At 43.1% G+C, this 21,791-nt stretch overlaps 1 protein-coding gene across 1 annotated transcript in view; it reads left to right on the forward strand.

The window, feature by feature from the left end:
* Positions 1–12,193, forward strand: part of Nsf (N-ethylmaleimide sensitive factor, vesicle fusing ATPase) — a 146,411-nt gene extending 134,218 nt beyond the window's left edge. The window contains exons 18-21 of the mRNA XM_076870409.1: positions 6,364–6,498; positions 7,586–7,699; positions 10,866–10,921; positions 11,370–12,193. Coding sequence (XP_076726524.1) covers positions 6,364–6,498; positions 7,586–7,699; positions 10,866–10,921; positions 11,370–11,391 — 327 coding nt within the window. The 3' untranslated portion in view covers positions 11,392–12,193. The remainder of the gene's footprint in view (positions 1–6,363; positions 6,499–7,585; positions 7,700–10,865; positions 10,922–11,369) is intronic.
* The last annotated feature ends 9,598 nt before the right edge of the window (positions 12,194–21,791 follow it).

The raw sequence follows: 21,791 nt of genomic DNA on the forward strand, positions 1-21,791 counted from the left end.
TAATAGGCTGAAGGTTGGAGGTCTGTCTTCCAGCACAGGGCAAACCTTTGCCCTCTGGCAAAAGTGCTTTGCATATCACTTGCTCCATTCTCCGGAAGAGAATTCTCAGGGCTCCTGTTACTCACTCACCTGACCTCACATTTTGGATCTTAATACCCTAGACAGAGGGTGATTTTTCAGGATTCTTTCAAGACCATCCCTGTCAACTTTCGCTGCTTTTCATTCTTGCCTATTCTGACAGTTATGGCAAAGAGCCCCCTCCCCAACATCCTTCACCTCGTGCTCTAGCTCAGAGTAGGAGTTGTTAAACTCCATTTTTGGGGCTGAGGAGGGAACAGAGGATAAGAAGTTAACTTAACCCCAATCACACACTGTGAATGATGGGGCCTGCACTTCTTCCACTGCACCAAGCCCCCTGTTTATCAGGGGACTTGTCTCTCCCCCATTGCTTTCTCCCCTCCCTAGGCTTGCATTAAAAGGACTTCATTTGTGTAAGATGTTGCTTTAAAGGTGCAGCATCCTTCCTGGGGATGCTCACTCAGAACTGGTGCCAGAACTGGTGCGGCATCAGGCAGTAGCTTCCTCCCAGGCCAGGAGAAGGGGGCCCTCCTGCAGGCAGCTGCCGGGCTTCTCTCTCCATCACAGTTCTTCCTCCTCAAGGACTTTCTTTGATTTCCTGTTGGTTTTTATATTAAATCTCCTTCCTTAGTTAAGTGTTCTGGGTCTTCCTTTTGTTGGCTGCCCCCTTCTTATTTTTCCAAAAAGACTTGGCTTTCCGCCCCTGGTGCTCTAGCTCAGCTGTTTGCACCACCCACCTGGGATTTAGTAGCTTTAGGGACTTGGCCTTCTCCTAGAGGGCCTTGCCAGCTCCTCCCCTTGCCAGCGGCTCTGCACCACTACAGGACTCTTCCTAGATAACCCTACTCCAGGAAACTCCCAGTGGCTGTGTCCCCGCAGCCATTATGGTTTTGCATTTTGCTGATATGTTCCTTGGTAGTGGCTACTGAATACTTACACATTTTCCTAGCTAAATGATAAATACTTTGAAGGTACCCACCAAATCTTTTAATTCCATAAGTACCTAAAAAAGAGGAAACTTTCGCTAATGGTTCGATCAACTAATGTCAATTCTATCTTTTACTAAGTTTACAAATTCTTAGCATTCTGTCATTTTTCACTCTCATTTACAAATTCTTAGCATTCTGTCATTTTTCACTCTCATTTACAAATTCTTAGCAGTCTGTCATTTTTCACTCTCGTTTTCAAAAACATCAGATTCTAATAATCAGAACACAAAGTTTAAGGCCCACGGCATACAGCAGTTTTGAGTTGCACTTTTAAACTCGCTTCTTAATCCACTTCAGGGTTTCCAATTGTTCAGCTAATTCTTCTTACCAAGGGTGTATTACACTTGCTCAGCATTGAATGTGCCTTTCTTTTCTGCATAACTGACTTTACTTTTGTTCATAGGTTGAAATCAGCCCTTCCATTTCACTGTGGTATTATATTGGTGGTATTTTTATTTGGAGGGGGGAGCTTTCTTCCACATGAACTTTTGTTACAAATCAGTTTATTGGGGCCAATCAATGGGCAAGACCTCTGAAAGGGTGTGGATTATCTGGTTAGTCCTTTGTGTGGCAAAAGGCTTAGATGTTGCTCATTCTTCATCCTGTAAAGAAGTGAGTTTTTTTGTTTTTTTTTTTGAAGGATCAACACCTAACTGAGTCCTGCCTTTTTCATGGTAATGTTTTCACCTGAGTTAATTCATATGGAACTGAGAATTAGTTAACTAATACTTATTTAACCTTGGAACAATGTTTATCATAATCCGATTGGCAGATAGTCATTTTACTGAGGTCGTTTCTTTACAGCATCAGGACTAGCTAATCTCAATAATGAGTATGTTGGGTGAGACTTTTTTTTTTTTTTTCCCCCAAAAATGGGTTATCACTGCTGTTCTTTCCATCAGGGGCATGTTTGGGCACTGTGGACTTAAGACCAGTAGCCACACATAAACAAGATGAATCTCCCATCTTAGGTCGAGCCCCGTTTAGAGCTGCACCCCCATTGCTGGCTTTTCCTGTCACATTATCCAGTGGCATTTGTTAGCATGAGTGCATTCAAAGCAGCTTCTTCATGAGAAAGCTTCCATCTGAGCGTTACCACTAATTAATATACAAAATGACCCAGCACAACTTAATTATTCAGTAATGTTTTTCGGTGTTTTCTTAAAGATGATGCTTTGTAAGTCAAGGCCTGAACTTGCCTGGGTCGTGACCTCTTTGCAGTGTTTGCAGTCTTGTTAAACAAGAAGAAAAGCAAAACATAAATTAGCGTCTCCATTATAAATTGCTGTGCATTTCCCAATCTTTCAACACTATAAAGAGTGTAGTCACTGTTACTACTGTGAGAGAAAGTTTCAGCTTTTGTAATGAGCAAGAAGATTCTTCCTAAGGGCCATACATTGTCCTCTGCCAGAGAGAACAAGATGAGGGAGTTTGAATTAGAACTGTGAGGTGTTAAAAACCTAAGGGAAAAGAGAAGTATCTATTTTTAATTGTAATGAGGCTGAGGTGAGAAGATCACTTGAGTCCTGAAGTTTGAGAACAGCCCAGCAACACAGAGACCCCATCTCAAAAAATAATAATAAGCCAGGCACAGTGGTACGTGCCTGCAATCTGGAGGCTGAGGCAGGAGAATTGCAAGTTTGAGGCCAGCCTCAGCAACTTAGGGAGGCCCTGTCTCAAAAAAAAAAAAAAAAAAGAAAAGAAAAGAAAGAAAGTACTGGGGATGTAGCTAGTAGTAAGCATCCTGGGTTCAGTCTTCAATACCAAATAAAATAAAAAGGGCTGGGAATGTAACTCAGGGGTAGGGCACTTGCCTAGCATGTGCAAAGCCCTGGGTTCAATCCCCTTTATCTCAAATAATAATTATTATTATTACTATTTTTGAAATGAGAATATACCAGCACATGGTACATTTATTACCTGTTAGCCTTCAGGGATGTGTTGCCAAGCTTGCCATTACAGTTTAGTATTAAAAAAAAAAAAGAAAAGAAAAAAAACCAAAACTTTTGCTCCATATGGTGGTGCACACCTATAATCCCAGTGGCTCAGAAGGCTAAGGCAAGAGGATTTCAATTTCAAAGCCAGGCACTAAGCAACTCAGTGAGACCCTGTCTCTAAATAAAATATAAAAAAGGAGTGGGGATGTGGCTCAGCAATCAAATGCCCCTGAATTCAATTCCCGATAACAAAACAAAACAAAAAATAAAAAAAAACAAACAACTTTTGAGTAAAAAAAATAGCCACCATTTTTATGTTGCTACAGTAGAAATGTACATGTCTTTACATGTTTGTAATCACCCCAGTGTCTATATTTCTGCCTCTTTGGGCTTGGAATGTCCTTCCCCTTCCTCTTCCTAATCAGCCCACTCATCATTTTAATCCAGGTCCTAGCTCCTCCAGAGAAAGCCACTTTTCTCTGCCACACGTTTCTTCCCTCTGCCTGACATCAGTGCACATGACACTGTGCCTTTGTGTACTGCATTGTGGTTTCCTTTTGTATCTGTCTCCCTCTATATAGTCATTCCATTCTCATCTAGGAACTTGGTAAATGTTTGTTTTTAAGCATTTGATTTTTAGCTGGTTGAATATTGTTAATGCTTAGCCTTTAATCTGTATATTTCACAGACCACTTCCATCTCAGAATCTTTGCAGTCATCTATTATACCAATGGCTGATTGTACCAGAGAACCCTGACTGGGTTTCTTATAGGTTTGTTCGTGGTGGTACCCTGTTCTGTCCTTGCATAGATAAGCAAATACATTGAGAAAGGGTAGCATGCCTTATTGACAGCTAATGAGGTAATGTTCACAAACCCAAACAAGTTATTTGGCATCTGCTCTTTGGTTTCTTAAGGTCTTTCCCTACTAGCACATTAATATTAATGTCCTGAGTTTCTAAGATCCACAAATGGGTTTAATATATGGACTGAGTATGTACCATAAATCCACATATATTATAATTTTTTTAAAAAAAATAATAACAGAAATCTATAATGAGATATTGTACTCATGAAATAAATAGGATGTACAGCTCCATGGCAGAACATTTGCTGCACATGAAGGGGGCCCTGGGTTCAAGTCCCTACTCAAAGAAGAAGAAGAAAAAGAAGAAGAAAGAACAGTATAATTCATATAAGTTTAATACTTACTTATCTTCCATTTTCTAAGCAAACCTTTTAAAATGTGTTTTTCTTCATGAAGAGCAGAAGCATACAATTTGATCTGGTATCTATTTATGGCTCCTTCATTTATTAATTATATGACCTTGAACAAATCACTTATATCTTCAAGACTAATAGCTTCATCAGTGAAACGGGAATTGTCCTGGTACTTAATTTGTGTGATTACAGGAAGACTAAATGAGAATTGATCTGAAGAGACAGTATACAGCAAATAGGATTAAGTGGCAGTCTCCATATTAAATGGCGAGGTTCTCAAACCCCTGGCCCCATCGACTTCCAGCATGCTGATATCTAGGCTTTGTGGCCCTCAGAAAGGAGACTGGAATACTCTTCTCTGGGAAAAATGTATACATACTGATCATTGAGAGAACCACAATAATCAACCAAGTCTTCCTGACCTTCCTGGAGTGAGGCCCTCAAACACAGAGCTTCCAGTTATTAGCCTAACTGAACAGTTGCCCGATATCACCAGATGCTTGAGGAAAGCCTCCAGGAAACAAGTAGGGGAGCAGGAACTCAGAGGAAACAGACAAAGCAGGGAACAGAAGAAGACTTAAAAAAAAAAAATCTACAATATTCACAGAGACCTAAAATAAGATACTGTACCTGGGAAATAGGATAGGATGAATAGCTGGGGGTGTGTCTCAGCGGTAGAGCGCATGTCTGGTATGCAGGATGGCCTGGCATAGATCCCCAGCACTGCAAAACAATAATAATAATAAAGAGAAGAAGGAAATATAATAGGGTATAGTTAAAAGGGAAAGCTTTCAGGAAACAAGAAAGAATTTTAAAGATTAGAAGATAATGTTAACCCCAAAAAGATTAGAGAAATGAAAACCAGAGGTAAAAAACAAACAAAAAGAAAAAAAATTAGAAGATTTGTCTTAGAGGGTCAATATCCAACTCGTGGAGGTTCCCAATGGAGAGTGGGAAGGGTGAGTCACAGAGAAAATAAACCATCCAAGATATTTCCTCGAACCGAATGATTAGAATTTCCACTTGAGAAAGGGCTCATCTAGTGCCAGCAAAATGAGTAAAGAAAGACCCATTTCAAGGTATATGATTTTCAAGTAGAAACAGAAAAAGAAAAGAAAAGGGCAGAATAAAGAACTTCCAGAAATGCAGTGTCTACGCTTTTACCTTTTATGCAACTTTCCTCTGGAATTTTCTGGGTATCTGCACCTCAGAAAAAGGGAAATAAATGAAGAGAAGGAAGTCTAGGACACAGGAGATCTCACAGAGGAAGGAGGAAAGTTCTAGAACTACATATGTACAGCACACGTACAGAGTGAACATTTCAGATTGAACCATGAAGACAATGGACACCAGGAGGGGAAAAAAAAAAAATTTCAAATTACCCAATATTTTTAAGCAGTGGGAGGAGTGTGCACAAGTAACTGGAAAAGCCCCATCTCCCACAATAAGGCATCAAGAAATGGTATTTCACAAAAATCTAAAAATAGTACTATGACCTTGCTATCAAAAGAGAAGAGAGCAAATGCAAGAAAAAGGCTAGGGGAGCTGGAAATGATTGACTTGGAGAGGGGAGTCAGAAATGTGGCACAAGCCTGGCATGGTTTTTAAACTTTTTTCACGTAATCTTGGTAAAATAAAAATGAGATTTAAAAATGTTAAATGAGACAATTATGTAGAACTCTTAGTCTCTGCGTTTCACAGTTAAGTGTTGCTCACATGTAAACTGTCATACCCTGCTTCTTCTAGAAAACCTAGTAGAGCCTTGTTCAACTGCAGATACCGACTTTCTATTCATTCATTTTCTCCCCCAGTTTCCACCATATAGTGCCATCTTGTCTCTGAGGAAGGAATTTCAGACACCCACTTCAGTGTCTTTCTGTTCAGTTTGCATGTCTCTCTGATTTAACTATCCATTGTTTTACTATTGTGAATGAGAAGATGTTTAGATGCTGTTTTTGAATCATGTTGTAGACACCTTTTTTTCAGATTTTCATGAGGGAACTTTTCTTTTCCGGCCAAAGCACTCACACTTGCACAACTAAATAAATAGATTTTGCACATTTTGTTCACTCTTTAGTACTCTAGTTTCCTAAATAGTCTTAACCTGTGCATTCCAACACATTTTCTTCCTGTGTTCAGGGTCGAAAGCTTCTTATCATTGGGACCACTAGCCGCAAAGATGTCCTTCAGGAAATGGAAATGCTTAATGCCTTCAGCACCACCATCCACGTGCCCAACATTGCTACTGGAGAGCAGCTGCTGGAAGCTTTGGAGGTGAAAATGAGTCAATGGGTTGCACTCTGTTTATAAGAAAGGAGTTGAGGCTGGAGATAATGCTGAGGGATACACAGCTAGAATACCTGGTGTCTGGTTTCTAACTTAACCTAGAACATGGAACCCTGAGATAGTACCTTCAGTTATTCTCAGGAATTAGAGGAAGAAGAGGAACATAAGTGTCAGGGCATTAATTCCCCATTCCTCAGGGTAGGCAGAGCACTCACTGTAGGAATGAGTTACTCTGCGTCCCACAGGCATAGAATGCATACAGAGTCCATGACCAGGGACTTGGATGGGTGAAGCTGTAAGGTGGGGAGTAAGGTAATTATTGCAGATAAAACCTGGTTATTTAGAGTGGCCATCAGCACATTTCCTTGCATTTAGTAAATTGGAACAGTAATTAAAGCCTTCAAAACTTCAAAAAAGCTACAGAAATAAAAAGTTTCCTAATGAGTTTATAATATGGAAATGTTCTGAATTTTTTTGAGGATGATAAAGTCTTTAGTTTTTTAAAAAAATACATGCTGCAGTAAACCTTTGGTTAATATTAATGTGCACAGATGACTTGACGAGATCTGTTGGAAAAGGTGATTTAGCAAGTTGCTGAGCAGTGGTGGAGGCCATAAGCTCTCACAGCCTTCCCCACCCATGGTGCGTGCGTGCTCCCAACAAAATCATCCTTACGACAAATGTTTCCAGGTTGCCTGTTTGAGCAGTTTTTGTGGCAGGGCTGGGCAAGAGAATTAAATCTAGTCTGCTTTGACAACATACAGATTATTCCCAGAAAGGAATGCTAAAAATTTTAACTTGTATTTATTATGGATTGGAGCTATTTTTTCCCAGCAAACATATCTCTGAGTAACAATGGAGATCCAAAGACAAACAGGGTTTAAGATACCAGCTTTTGCTTTTGTGCTTGTACCTAATGGGTTCAGGAAGGTCAGACTGGATTTAAAATAGGAGGGAATCCTATCAGCTTAACTCAGTCAGATGTTTCCTACCACTGTTCTTTTCAGGATGAATGTGAGAATTAATTAATGTTATTGATGTTAGAGGGACTTCATTGTTGTTTATTGTTTTGTAGCTTTTGGGCAATTTTAAGGATAAGGAACGCACCACAATTGCACAACAAGTCAAAGGGAAGAAAGTCTGGATAGGAATCAAGAAGCTACTGATGTTGATCGAGATGTCCTTGCAGGTAAGGAGCTTCCTCCACATGATCCAGAGAAACAAGTTCACCATACACCTAGAGTTTTTTATTTGTTTGTTGTTTCTGAGATTGTGATTGAACCCAGGGCAGCTTTACCTCTGAGCCACTTATTATTTTTTATTTTTAAAATAAATCCCTAGCCCTTTTTATTTATTATTTTGAGACAGGATCTCTTAAGTTGCTTAGGGCCCCATTAGGTTGTCAAGGCTGACTTCGAACTTGTGATCCTCCTACCTCAACTTCTCAAGTCACTGGGATTACAGGCATGCATTACCATGCACCAGATCCAAGAGGTTTTAATATTTCCTTCACTAAGGTTTTAATTCATTTGTTCTAATTCTCTTATATTATTTCTGAATTCATGCTGTTAATTTAAGGAATCACTAGATCTTGGAACTAGAAAGGACTTCAAAGAATGATTTTTAGGCAGGGGATATGGCTCAGTGGTAGAGTATTTTCCTGGCATGCATGAAGCCCTGTGTTCAAGCCCCAGCACCACCAAAAATATAGCAATTGCTCTGCTGCCCCCTTGTTTTAAGAAAGCTGTGTATCACTCAGGTTGTCAGCAAATTAGTCAAAATCACATAGCCAATTAGTGATGGAGGAAGAATGTGTTGTCATCAGAAATCAGTAAGTTACTGCATGTATATGAGAGGAGGCCTTGGAGACTTCTGTAAAGAACAGGTGGGTTGCATTGCATAGAGTAGACTTGGGCTGTGTATAATTTTCCCTGACTGGACTCCTAGAAATTTCATGCAAACCTACTATAGGGTTAAAGCATCTAGGATCTCATGGAAAACTGAGCACCATTCTGCTTCCTGGGCAGAAACAGATGAAACTTCTTTGGAACTTTCTCACAACTATTGGCAACTTACCTTTACTCTTTCTGGAACTCCATGCTTCATGCCCATCCTGTCTCCTGGCCCTCATCTGACATACTAGATCAGTTTCTCCCTACCAAGCTCAATGAGTTCAGATGCACTATCTAAAGCCCTGGAACAGAGCTAAACACAGAGTAGGGTGCTCAGTGAACTTTTAATGAATGAATGATTCCATCTCCGGTCCTGGGTGGAATGCTGTAGGCATGGCACATTGCTGAGGGGTCTTACCCATCCACCAGTGTGAGAGTGGGTGGCAGAGCAGGAGTTCAGCTTCTCAGTAACGGGCGGGGGGGGGGGGGGGGGGGGCGTTGGAGCAACAACAAATCGGAAACATGAAGTGCGTACTTTTTAATCCTTTGTGATAAGCTTAGTTTAAAATAATATTTTTGTGGTTTTTAGAAACCTAAAGTTCAGCCTACTGAAACTTTAATTTATTTTCCATTATGAGCAATAAATTAGAGTCACAGACCAAGCTCTTTGCTGAGGCTTATTCCTGGTAAAGGTTCCCATACAGGTGTACTGGCACTTTCCTTGAAAAAAGACAAACCTGTCGGAAAGCCAGCTCTGCTCTTCTTCTTCCTCCTCTTCTTCTTCTAGTTTCAACTCTATTTTTTTTTTTCAATAATTGCACAGAAGAAACTCTGTGTGTTTTTCGCCCCAGCCCCCTTCCCTTCCTCTTCCTTTGATGCCTGAGGTCAGTGATCAAGTTAATGCTTCTTATGTACGTGGGGTAGAAAGTGAGAGTGGGGCACTCAGGCCTAATCTTCAGCGACTGACACTTCATAGGCCTCCAAGTTTGAGCCCCTTCATGTCAAATGGATTCTGTGCAGCTGAGTGACTTCTCTTTAGATCTGCCTAGAGAGACTGAGCCCCAGTGAAGAGGCATGTAGTTTAGCAGAATGTAAGTCATGTTCCCTCTCTGTTCCCCGAGCATGATTCTGTTAAAACTTGCACAGTGCTGAGGATCTGCTCTGACTGGATGTCACCTGAGGGAATAAAGTCATTTATCTAGATTACTTTTTTCCTCCCTTTCTCTTGACTTTTAATTCCATAGCTACAGGCAAGTCAGTAAGTCGTTGCTCACACATATTAAATATATTTAATGGGCAAAGACCTGCAAGTACTGACTACAACTGAGCTCCAGCTAGTTCCATTTTTTTTAAGAACTTGACAATTGATTCATATGTAATTCTATTCCCAAAGAGGAAAAATGTTTCTTTTGTTAGCTATTCACACTTTTTCTTAGTCCTTTGTAGTCTGACCTCTTAACTTTGATACATTTGAAACTTCTGTTCAATGTTTTTCTGGGATAGAAGAGAATTTTTTTTTAAGTGTTTGGAGGTGGGAATCCAATTGCACACTTGCCCACAGCTGCACTGAGCATTTGAAAACCGTTCCTGGAGGGTAGGGAGTTCCCTTCTGGGAATAGACTTCTGTCCTAGAACATGTTTTAAAAGTGAGGTGTGTTTCTTACAATAAAAAATCCATCTTAAAGAATTAAAGGATGTTTTTAATGATGGTTATCTAGATAACTTCACATCTCTGATAGACCAATAAGAATAAAATATATTTTAACAAATTACTATACATATGAATATAAAATGAAAACCAGGAGAGATAATTAATAGCAACAACCTGAACCAACACCTGAATCAGAACCCGGCCATCTTTCCTTAGACCCATGACACATTCCAGGTCCCTGAAAGACAGCTTACCCAGAGAGCGCATCAGAGTCAGCGGTATTCTTGTTTTAGTTGTAGTGCAACTGTTCCATTAATTGCAAAGAAGAAACTGTGCAAGGGCACTGAGGCTAAGAAAAGCTCAATGGTTGATTGACATAGAGGTAAAAGCCATATTTGGGTTATCTAATGAGACTTTTATGCCTTAGAGAAGTCCTGGGAATTGGATGTCATTTGAACTGCCTGGACTGACCACCGTCTGGTTCACAATGATGCCTCACAGGTGTGCTGTGCCTCCCCATGCTGCGCCAGCTGAGAGAGCACTTGGCTGAGGTGACCATGAATGACCCTGGGTCAGGTCATTTGAATCCAGCACTCAGCCATTCTCCATGTTGGGAAATCCCACTCTCCTAAATGATATAATCTGCTTTGTTGTGCATCAGAACAGTGGTCGAGGAGCAGTTGACACATTCCTGTGAGTCAGCAGAGTGCTACTGGAAGTATGAAACCAAGCATTTCCTTGGCATGAAGTAAGTGCATAGTTGTTAGAAGGCACCATTAACTTGTCTTCTTTATTTCTTCTGATGTATTTAGATGGATCCTGAATACCGCGTGAGAAAATTCTTGGCCCTCTTAAGAGAAGAAGGAGCGTAAGTACACACAGCACTTAAGACTACAGACTAAACTTCACTCTGTCAAATCCCAGTAACTACTTAAGAGTTGCATACAGTACATATGAATTTGACAGTTTCTTTCCAACATAACTTTGTTTTCATTTATTAGAATTCTTCACTGTGTTGTAGGTATGAGAGACCAAGCAAGGAGGTTGGTTGTTCTGTTGGTTTGCTCTCCCTGTCCTGCTTCGCAAAACTACCTTGTCACAATGCAGGGAAAAACTTGATGGTACATATTTATTGGAACCTGTTTTTAAATGCATGGAGTTGTGATCATTTTCTTTTGTCAGTTGTCCTTCTATAGCAAATGCATAGTGGAAAATGTAGCAAAAACATTAAGAAGCTGCTAGTGATTCCATTATGAATGGCTTTTTGCAGGTGCTCATCTGTTTTTATGTGTATGTGTTTGGTGTTTCTTTTGCAGTAGCCCCCTTGACTTTGATTGAAAATGGACTCTTTGCAACACACGGTGACCAAGGGACATGACCAAGGTGAAGATGGCCTGGGATCTTCACTCATCTTGCTGGAGATACTGGACTAAGTGAAACATTCTCTACCTTCAACCTGCGCTCACTGCATGATTAGTGCAAAAACACTCCCCTCTTCATGCTTATTGAGATATTCTGGTGTTTTTGTGGAAAGTGTAAATCTACTTAAGATGCTGTGCTTACCTTCCCCCGAGCTGAGGTGGTTCCTTCTTACTCAGAGTCTGTGTGGGAGCCGTACTGTATTTGTGCACACTACACATTTGAAGCTCTGCACCACCTGAAAACTATTAGTAAAGGTAACAAATGTTGCAGGACAACACTTGACCTTGTTAGAAGGTCGACTTTCTGCATGCAAAACAAGAACAGTGAGCAGAGGTGTGGATTCTCTGGGACTCTGTACAACTCCCCTACGCTTACACTAACGGTAATTGGTATTTGGTTAAAGGTATTCCCATGGAACTGGTTATTATTGCCTGAAGAAACAGGGCTTTGAATATCTAAGATGCTGTTCTTAATCATTTTCAGAGATATTTTCAAGTTGCAATCAGGAGATCTTTCTTATTAGAAAGTCCAATTGTCACTGTGGTGGCTGTGACATCCCCTTGATATAATTAATTTGCTCTGTGGTAAGATATATGCTAATTATTACCACTCAGAAGATGTTGTTAAAAACTTATGAAAGATATGTATGGAAAAATGTACACCCCTAAACAGAAAGGAATTATTAAAATAAAGTAATTTACAAACCTCTCAGCACTAATTAGTGTCCAACTCTAAGTGGGTCAATTCCTTAAGATAATATAAAAGGCTTATTAGTATCACCACTTTTCTCTTTTCCTTAGCCTAATGACTTACTTAGAATTTGTCCTTCCTTTATTTTAAATTATCTGTACTATCTAGCATGCAAATAAAACACTATTATCCAGAGAAATAAGCCACGTCCTCACCCTCTCCCTTCAGCCCTTGAACACCCGTCTGATCATTTCCCTCATCCTCTACACGCTTCTTCCAAAGGGAAGAACTCGTTGAGTCCTTTTGAGGGTGACTTGTCTTATCACTGAGTTGGAAGGAATTTAATTAGGTTATCACATATGGTGATGAGACATATGGAGCACGACTCTCCCCACTGCTGCTTAAAACACGAGGACAGGTGGTCAGAAGCCACCACTTCTGACCAGTTTGTTGCCACAGTGGCACTTGGGTATGGCAAGTAGAAGGCCAATCATCTCCAAATCTTGTTCTCTGTATACTTTTGTTTTGAGTCTTCATCCCTGGCTCATTTTGTGGCTTTTATGACAGTGGATTTATTGTGGAATTTTGTGAACCCTGGTGGCCCATGTCCTGAATCCCCAACCTGTTTGCCATTTTGCCTCTTCCCTCCTCCCGAGAACACATTATATTAACTTATGTCTCTTGTTAAATGAGGATAATGTCTTTGTGTTCTGTCCAAAACTATATTGAAAAAGATAAATATTATATTGTTTAATGCAAATGAAGGAATGCAATAAAGAGTAAATATACTTGAAAATGTTCGTAGACAGTATTTCATATAAAACAATCAATCACCAACAGACGCTTATGAAGAGGAAGGAGGTCCAAAAAGAAACCTCTCTGTTTTATTACAGCTAGCCAAAGGAGGTGGAGGATTTTTGTTTTAAAAATCTCTTATTTAGTACAGTTATTTGAAAAGAAAAAACAGATCACTAGCATACCAAAATGCTGATAAACAGTAAGAACCTATATACTTGTGCTTTATGCTTATTTTATCTTGGAAAACAGAGCCGTAAACAAATTTTAGCAAGAAACCAGAACAGAGAAGGCTGTTTCTGTTAGAACCACTCCTTCCTGTGAGATGTGCACCCCAGAACCCTCAGTGAGATTTCTTCTGTGGGTTATTTTGGTGTCCTTCGTGGTTTTTACATTTTTTTCCTGAGCTATTATGTTCCAGGCTGATCCCTGATGTTTGACACTGGCCCAGATTAGGGCAAGGGGTAGCTCAGAAAATCAGCAGGAACTTCAGCGGCAGGGTTGGCTCCCCAGGACCTCAGAGGGGAGGACCCTGAGGCCCGCTGGTCCCCACCTTGCCTTCAGAAGGTGGGTTCTGGAAGTGCGTGGGTATGTAGCGAGGCTGGTGAGCACAGGCAGATTCCACCCGGCCACTGCCTTGGAGGCCATTGCCTATGGGTGGTTTAAGCAGCCACTGGGCTGCCAAAAGATGTCACTAAAAGGGGGAAAGGGGTATTTTATCCTTATTAGATTTTGACATCTTCATGGTGATACTTTTTTAAAAAAATTTAATAAGAAAACTAATTATAGTTAATATCCAATATAAGTTTTGCTTTAAGGCTGTCTTTCTATAGCTTAAAAATTATTCAGTAGCCAGCCCTCTAAGTTTTAGCCATGTATCACAAAATCGTGGAATAAATTCAAGTGTGTATAATAACCAGATCCCGGTCAGAAGCCTTGCCGAAGCACTGAGTCCATTCTGATCACCCACCCAGCCTGAACAGGGCAGCGGCAGAGGCAGGCTTTCGTTTTCCTTGCCTGGCAACTTGGTCTGCAGCCTCTTCAAAGAAGTGACTAGGCTAGGTGTGTTTGAGAGTTCAAAAAAGCATGTAAATTTCAGAAGTTATTGCAAAATGATCTAAAGTTTCTCATCAGCTGGCAGGCTGTGCCGAGACTGGGTCCCAGGGATGAGCCCACAGAGGGCGTGTGCCACACGGACACCATGGTGTTGAGATGCAGAGATAGCACTTGTGATCGGCTCGAATCCCAGGTAGGCGAGAATGGAATTTGCAAGGAGGACTAAGGTTTGAGATTTTCCCAGCACACAGTCTCCACATGACTGACTCTGCCTCACTCTTTTGTGAGAGTGATTAGTGGTCTTAGAAAGTTCTCCATTAAGCTGGAAGTGAGGACAGCAGAGCAGCCATACTTAGCTGAATTGACCTCCCTTGTGTGTAAAGCAGCTGCCACATCAGCACAAGTCCACGTACCCAGGGCCACATGGAGACTGAAGGAGATGCATCTAGAATAATCCCACAATCAGGGTTCCCCTTGCTTTTCTCAAGGTAGCTTTTTCTACTTCCTTACCTTCTCTCCTTTTGCCTATATTTCTACTTCCTCCTTAAACTCATGCACTCTTTCCTTCTTTCTTCATAAAATAATATTGCTTGAGGGCTGGGGATATAGCTCAGCGATAGAGCACTTGTCTAGTAAACATGAGGCACTGGGTTCGATCTGCAGTACCACATAAAAATAGGTAAATGAAATTTATGTCCATCTACAACTAAGTGCGTGTGTGTGTGTGTGTGTGTGTGTGTGTGTGTGTGTGTGCGTGTGTGTGTGTGAGAAGTGCATGAACTTTGAGTGGCCGTTCCTAAAGTTAAGAGATTTGGCCTGGCACAGTGATGCATACCGGTAATCCTAGTGACTCAGTAAGCTGAGGCAGGAGGATCTCAAGTTTGAGGCCAGCCTCAGCAACTTAGTGAGACCCTGTCTCAAAAATATTTAAAAACGAGCTGGGGATGTGGCTCAGTGGTAGAGTGCACATTGAACTCAATCCTCAGGCTTCCAAAATAATAACAACAACAAATAGCAATAATAGATGTGGGGGGGGGGCACAGACAACCCATTTCCACTGCCCAAAGTAGACAGTGGTTTCCTGGTTTTATGTTTTTATGAAGTGAGGTAACATTTGTTCCTAATAGAGGTAGATGAAGAGAGAGAAAAAACAATTCAGCTATTCTCAAACAATGTGCCTAACAAACTGAAGAGGTGGCATTTTATGGGCAGGTCTGAAACTAAAGGACTGTGTATTGTTGTAAAACTGAGTGAAAAGCATTCTGCCATCAAAAACTCAGAACTTGGGAGCTTCGAGTGAGTCCTTTGGAAGCCCCAGTTCAAGGAGAGAAAACCATTTCCCTGGAACATACCCACCTGTTCGTCCTTCTGCCCAAACTAGCCTACAACTTCAAGTGACACTTGTTCCTGACCACCCAGAGCCCAGGGCACACCATTTCTTCTTGCTGGCCAACCTACTTCTACAGCTTGGCTTCTGCAGAACTAGCAGGACGGGGCCATCTCCAGTCAAGTTACATTTTCAATTGCGCAAACTCCAAAAAATGGAGTTGAAAATATGGTGAGGAAAGAATTAAGGCAGTATCCAGCCCTCTGATCTGCTGTCCTTGGGCCACTTCTTTTAGGAGTATCTGGGACATTAATGTGTACATCAAAAATGCTTTAATCTGGGCTGGGGTTGTGGCTCAGTGGTACGTTGCTCGCCTAGCATGAGTGAGACACTGGGTTCTATCCTCAGCATCACATAAAAAATATATATGTAAACAAAATAAAGTATTATCTACAACCAAAAAAATTTTTTTTAAATATTTGAATCAGCGAAATGAATTTCAGCCCAAATTCCTTGATAGAAGCTGACTTACAACAAAATAAGCCCTTAAGAGAGTCCTGAAGTAGATCAGATCTACTATCCATGACATCGCAGAAGATCTTGCTTAGAGAATAGAGGAAAAGATCTTAATTTGGTCACTTAATTAGCTTAGGCTACCACATTCAGAATGTCATATTCTTGACCTGAGCATGAATCTGGAAACTCCACACATGGTACAATGTATCCATTTTAAGTTTGTTTACCTTCTCTTTAATGGCTTAACAGAAAAAAACTGCATGATGAAATATATTTTCTCCAAATATATATATATTTATATAATATATAATCTTAGTTAACTCAAAGGTATATACATTGTATAATAAATAATATTTATAAAAAGAGACTTTTTGAATATAAAATCAAAAAGATCAACAACTTCTACAACTTTTTACAAAACTTTGGATACAGCAGGTTGGAAGGAAATTTCCGTTGGATACTATGACCTGACTACAGCGAGAATAATTACAATGCACTCATGAACTATTATTAAATAATTACTTGTCAGCTACTTGAATACGTCCCCAAAACATGACTTTATCACTTTTAATATAGAATACATAGATATGAAAAGACTGTTTTAAAAATTTGTATCCATTCTGCTGAAATATTCGCACATAAAGCAAGCATTAACCGGTTGATGTGATTTAAAACTTTTCAGTCTAAGATGAGATGGGGAGGAGCGTCTGGGACTCTAAAGGGGTGGGATGTGGTTCTTTAGCAGGGCTCATGACCGGCAGGTGCAAAAGGCCAGGCAGGCTTTAAGATAACAGTTTGGCAAGCCTGCCTGCACAAACCGGGAATCACTGACCAGGTACCTTAGGTGAGGGTTAGATAGACTCAAGAGAGAGGGAGAAAGGAAAGACAAATCTTTATTTTGCTCTGTTTCCCTGTTGTGATTCTCCTTAAGAGAGTCGCCAGATTGATCAGGACTGTCAAAGCCATCTGCCTCCATTTGGTTCGCCGCCTCCAGGACACCAGGACTGGTGTACATCAAGGAGCACTCTGCTGGGGGATCTCCCCCCAGGAGCAAGTGACTGCTTGCCCACTTTGAACACCTAATCTAGATCCTTGAAACCATAAGGGTTGATGCTATCTCACATGCAGGCAACAGGGAAGAGCCGTGTTAAAGAACTCTGCATTTCTGTTTATTCACAGAGACCATAAAGAGAAGGTGGCAGGAGAACCTGGTCTGATTAGAGAGGAAACCCCGATATCTATCTATCTCTCTCTCTCTCTCTCTCTCTCTCTCTCTCTCTCTCTCTCTCTCTCTCTGATGACCTGAAGTCCTACTGCTCTACCTGGAATTGTTTTTTATGGAGAATCTGCAGGTGAGCAGGGCTAGGATTGAAAAGTCCCCTCCAAAGACACTGCTTGTTGCTGTAGGAAGCCATTTGAGCTGGAGAAGACTTGCCCCCCTACATGACCTATTTACAATGCCCACTACCCCCCCCCAAAAAAAAATCTACTGCATTAACGATGGAAAGTGCAGAATGGTAGAAAAAGATTTTGAGATCTGACGGCCTCTCGTGCAGAACAGGGTTACAGAGAAAGTGAGACTGAGAAGAACTCGGCTGCTCTTCAAACAGCTTACCAGGGCACCAGAACTAGTTCTTCAAAACTCAAAATCCTCCTCTAACGATCGCCGGGACCTCCCCACCACTCCATCCTAGCTAAACCTATGGCTTTTATCAGAATGTGAAAGTGTATCAGATTTGAATGGGAGTCGACAGAAAAGGAGACTGCAGGGGTTTGTCCTACTTTGTAACTCCCACCTCACAGGCATCTTGGAATGTCACCATCAGAAGCAGCTTGGAGACAGATTCTTGCCCACACTCATGTCCTTCCCACCAGGCCGAGAGCTCGCATTAGCCCAGCCTGTTCTGTTGGAGTAGATTTTTTTTTTTTTTTCATTTTTATTTTCTTTAACATGTGCAAAGGTAAGCCTCGGGTCTGTTCCTACCAGACCCTGGAGAACTAAAAAGAAAGCCCCTCTGTAAAAACCACACACCGTCCAGAGCAGGGTGAGAAATGTGAAGATGGGAGATGGGGGAGCGCCTCCCATCGGCAGACTGGCGGGGTCCAGGTCACTTCCCAAATGCAGTTGGCAACAATCCACGCTCCTTGCTGGCCGATGCCAACGGTTGGCCGGCTCTAGGTCCTGCTTCCCGTGGGACTTCGGTGAATCCGCCCAGCCGCACACTTTACCCCTTCCCAGTGTCCTTTGGGAAAACAAATGAGAAGAGTCAGAAACCTCATTCCTCTCCCAGAGGGACCACCCCTAGGGGTGCAAAGATCAGAGGCAATGCTTAGAGAGGAGGGGCCCTGGCTTCCCCATGCTCAGACCTCCAGCCTGCCAGAGGGAGGGAGGTCACAGAAATCCTATGTCTCCACTGCCAGCTGAGGGCCTTGGGCACCAGGAGGCCAGGTGACCACCCTAGTGCAGGAACTCGCCTTGTGCAGAGATGGAGAAACCTCGCCCGTCTTGAGTGCTGGTCCCCAACCTCGAGTCCACTCCCAGGCTGTGCAAGTGCCACACACAAAGTGCTGTGTGGCACTGGGTAGCCTGATGATGAGCTGTCCAAATGGCAGAAAGTCCAATTATACATACTTCCTTCCCATGCGTGCACCAAGGGGTACGTGCACTTCACTCACCTGTGGAGTTCTATCTCACAAAGCATGGAGGCACAACACCACTTCACAGGCATTCCCAGCCAACCCTCAGCTCTTCCCGGGGCTGACAGGGCCAGGACCAGACTCTACAGAGGTCAAACAGGCTCAGCAGGATTACAAGGATACGCCCAAGGTCCCACAGCAGGTCAGCGACAGACCCAGGGCCTGGGGTCGGTCAGGCCACTTGACATGTCCAGAGTCTTTCTAGTTCACTGTGGTCCCAACATGGGAATTATAAGGAATAAATCTGGTACTTGTGGTACCAGTGTTAAGGTACCAACCAGTGATTAACTGGAGGCACTGGACATAACTAGGAGTGATAGGAAAGGTGTTCACCTCACAGGAAGGACCCAGGCAGGACTTTTCTCTTCCTGGACCAAGCCAATGTGACTGGGGCTCTCCCCCAAGTGTGAAGAGGGTGTGTGGCTCTATGATTACCTTTTCTACCTGCACTGCCGACACTCACAGGGTAGCCAAGATAAATCAAACATTCCTTCCACCTCTGTCCCCTGCGGTCCCTGTCAGTTTATCTCCTGGGCACACAGAAGCGTCCACATGGATGAAAGGATAGGAAGAAGTAACCAGGACTCGGCTCATCTTTGGCCTGTGGCTCCAAACCAAGCAGCAAAAAGCCACTCTTGGTGGCCCTGCTTGGCCTGAGAATCTCAGCTGCCTCTTCAGGAACTGGACCATAGGCCAAGCTCTTCATGTACATGGTTGAGTGCAAGGGGCGGTCGGTCCAGCGAGACGTGGCTCAGTTCACAAATGAGGAGAGCAGGACTGAGAGAGCAAAAGAGCTTGCCTGGATCACCTGACAAGCTGAGTGTTTATGAAAAAGCCACCACAGTGGGAAATGTCATGTAATTGTCCCCATGTAGGGGGAGCCTGGGACTAAGAATGTGCGGAGAAAAGAGGCCTGATGAAGAGCACAGATTTTATTTTACTTTATTTGTTGTTTTTTTCTGTGTGTGTGTGGCGGGGTGGTGGTGCAGAGGATGAACTCAGGGCCTCTGAACGCCAGGAAAGTGTCCTCACCAAGCCACACTCTATTCTTCTCAGGGTCAGTATTAGTAGAGAGCGTGGAATTGGGGGATGTTCTGGACACTGAGGGCCAACCCAACACCTCCTTCCTCACCTGGCAGCTCTTGGCTGCCACAAAGGGCAGGAACAGAGCTGTGCCCTGCCCCCTGGAGCCACCAATGGGATTGGGCACTGCTGCTGTGGCCTCGCCGCAGCCATAACTTGCTGTGTCCATCGGGGAAACAGGCAGGCTGACCAAGGGCCCTCTCTGGCCCCATCCAATCTAGTGTTCTGAAACCCCGTTGTCCCCACAGCCTCTTCTCAGGATCACCAGAGCTATGTCTCACTTAATAGAGGGGACACCAGGCTTCCTCTGGCCCTGGTGAGCACCAGAAGCTGGTCACTGTGGTGTTCAAACATTCCTTCTCCCTCGACAGGCTACAGCTGGCCGGTGAGTCCTCCTCCTCGTTGACTCTTCTTCTATCGTTTTGCAAAGCAGTAAATGAGGCTGCCAAAGTAATGCTGCCATTCCTTTGCACAATGCCTGCCCTATGTCAAGGCTCTGAGAGTGTTTACCACCCTTCATTAGTGGTGTGTTCAGAGAAGCATTCCCATCTGTTAGCTAATTTGAGCCTCCTATAAATTGGGTTAGGCCCCAATATCACCAGCACCATACGAATGAGGAAGCTGGGGATCTGCGGTTGGACAGCTGGCAAGTGGTGGCACCAGAGCTCACCTTTGTCCTCTTCCCCTCCCCACACTGCTTTTATCCTGATGCCAAGTAAGGTCATGCTTTGGCTGCCTTCCTGGGCTCTGTCCCTGTCAGGGCATAATTTGACCTTCCCAAAACTTCCTGGGAAGAGGGTCACCCCTCAACTGAGCTATTCCCCATGATGTCAGGTACCTCCCATCCCCCTCCAAGCCCCACACAGCACAGACAAGCACACCAGCTCCAAGGCACCTGGCACCCAGCGGGCTACTCTCCCCCAAACCTGCCCTGGAAGCCATGACCAAGCAGGCAAGTACTTCTCAACTGACCCAGCACTGTCCCCAGTGTTCTTCTACCTGCTGCTCATGGCACCTCTGGGGAGGATGACAGATGAGGAAACAGGTCAATGAGGAAGATCTTGTCTGGATCACATGGTTGACTTGTCCAGGGCTGGGCCTAATCCCAAAGCCTATGCTCACGCTTCTATGTACCAGAGCCCTTCTCAGGAGAGAAGAGGAAGAAAGGCCTTGCGGGCCTTAGAAACCTGCCAGGCCAAGGCTCCAGGACCACTCTGCATCCGTGGTGACCTATCCTGGTGTCCTATGGGTCCGAGGGCCAGGGCATGAGGCCTCCCACGCAGACCACCTCTGGGAAGCTTGGGAACACAATCCACCAGCCTTTGATCCCTTGATTACTCATCGTAGTCACTCTGAACTTGAATCCCTCCTCCTCCCCATCATCATCATCCATAAACTCCATGAGCAGCGTGCTCCCCGCTCCACCCAAGCTTCAGATCTGTCAGGATACAGGCTTATCCGACACTCCCCACCCACCCCCCTGACATTGGAAGGGTTTATGTTTGTGCAAAAACTTGCCCTCTAAGTTCAAGGTAGGTACAAAATGATTCTACCCCAGTTAGAAGAAATTTCGGCCCACTATTTCAGGTATTTTAACCTCTTCATTTGATAGAAAGAAAAATGAGGCCCAAGAAGTAAAAGAACAGGAAGTTAGAAACAAAGTTGGGACCAGACATCAGGTCTCCCAGCTCCCAAGCCCATAGTGCCTCTCCTCTAGCTCCACAGGGGCTCAGTAACGATGGCCAGTGGCCAAGCAAAGATCTCATCTGGCTCATAATTTACTAATTTGTATAAGAGTTTTAATCAATTGCTTGTGGCCTACTTGGTTATCTGTGCTTTATATAATCCACCAAGTTGCTGCCCAAGAACCATTTCTACTGAAACTTGGGAAGTCCTGGCTCCTAATTTTGGCTGTGGGAACTTTTGTGTCTTGGGTAGCTCATAAACGGGATGGGCTGCTGGGCGAGGCGGCATATGCCTGAAATCCCAGTGACTCGGGAGGCTGAGGCAAGAGGATGGCAAGTTCTAGGTCAGTCTCAGCAACTTAGAGAGACCCTGTCTCAAAAAAATAAAAAAGGTTAGGGATGGAGCAAAAAAAAAAAGACCGGCAGCTCAAGTGTCCCCTTCCCGCCCCTGAGCCCTACCTGGCTCT

The sequence above is a fragment of the Callospermophilus lateralis genome, chromosome 11, assembly GCF_048772815.1.
Source record: "Callospermophilus lateralis isolate mCalLat2 chromosome 11, mCalLat2.hap1, whole genome shotgun sequence".
NCBI lineage: Eukaryota > Metazoa > Chordata > Mammalia > Rodentia > Sciuridae > Callospermophilus > Callospermophilus lateralis.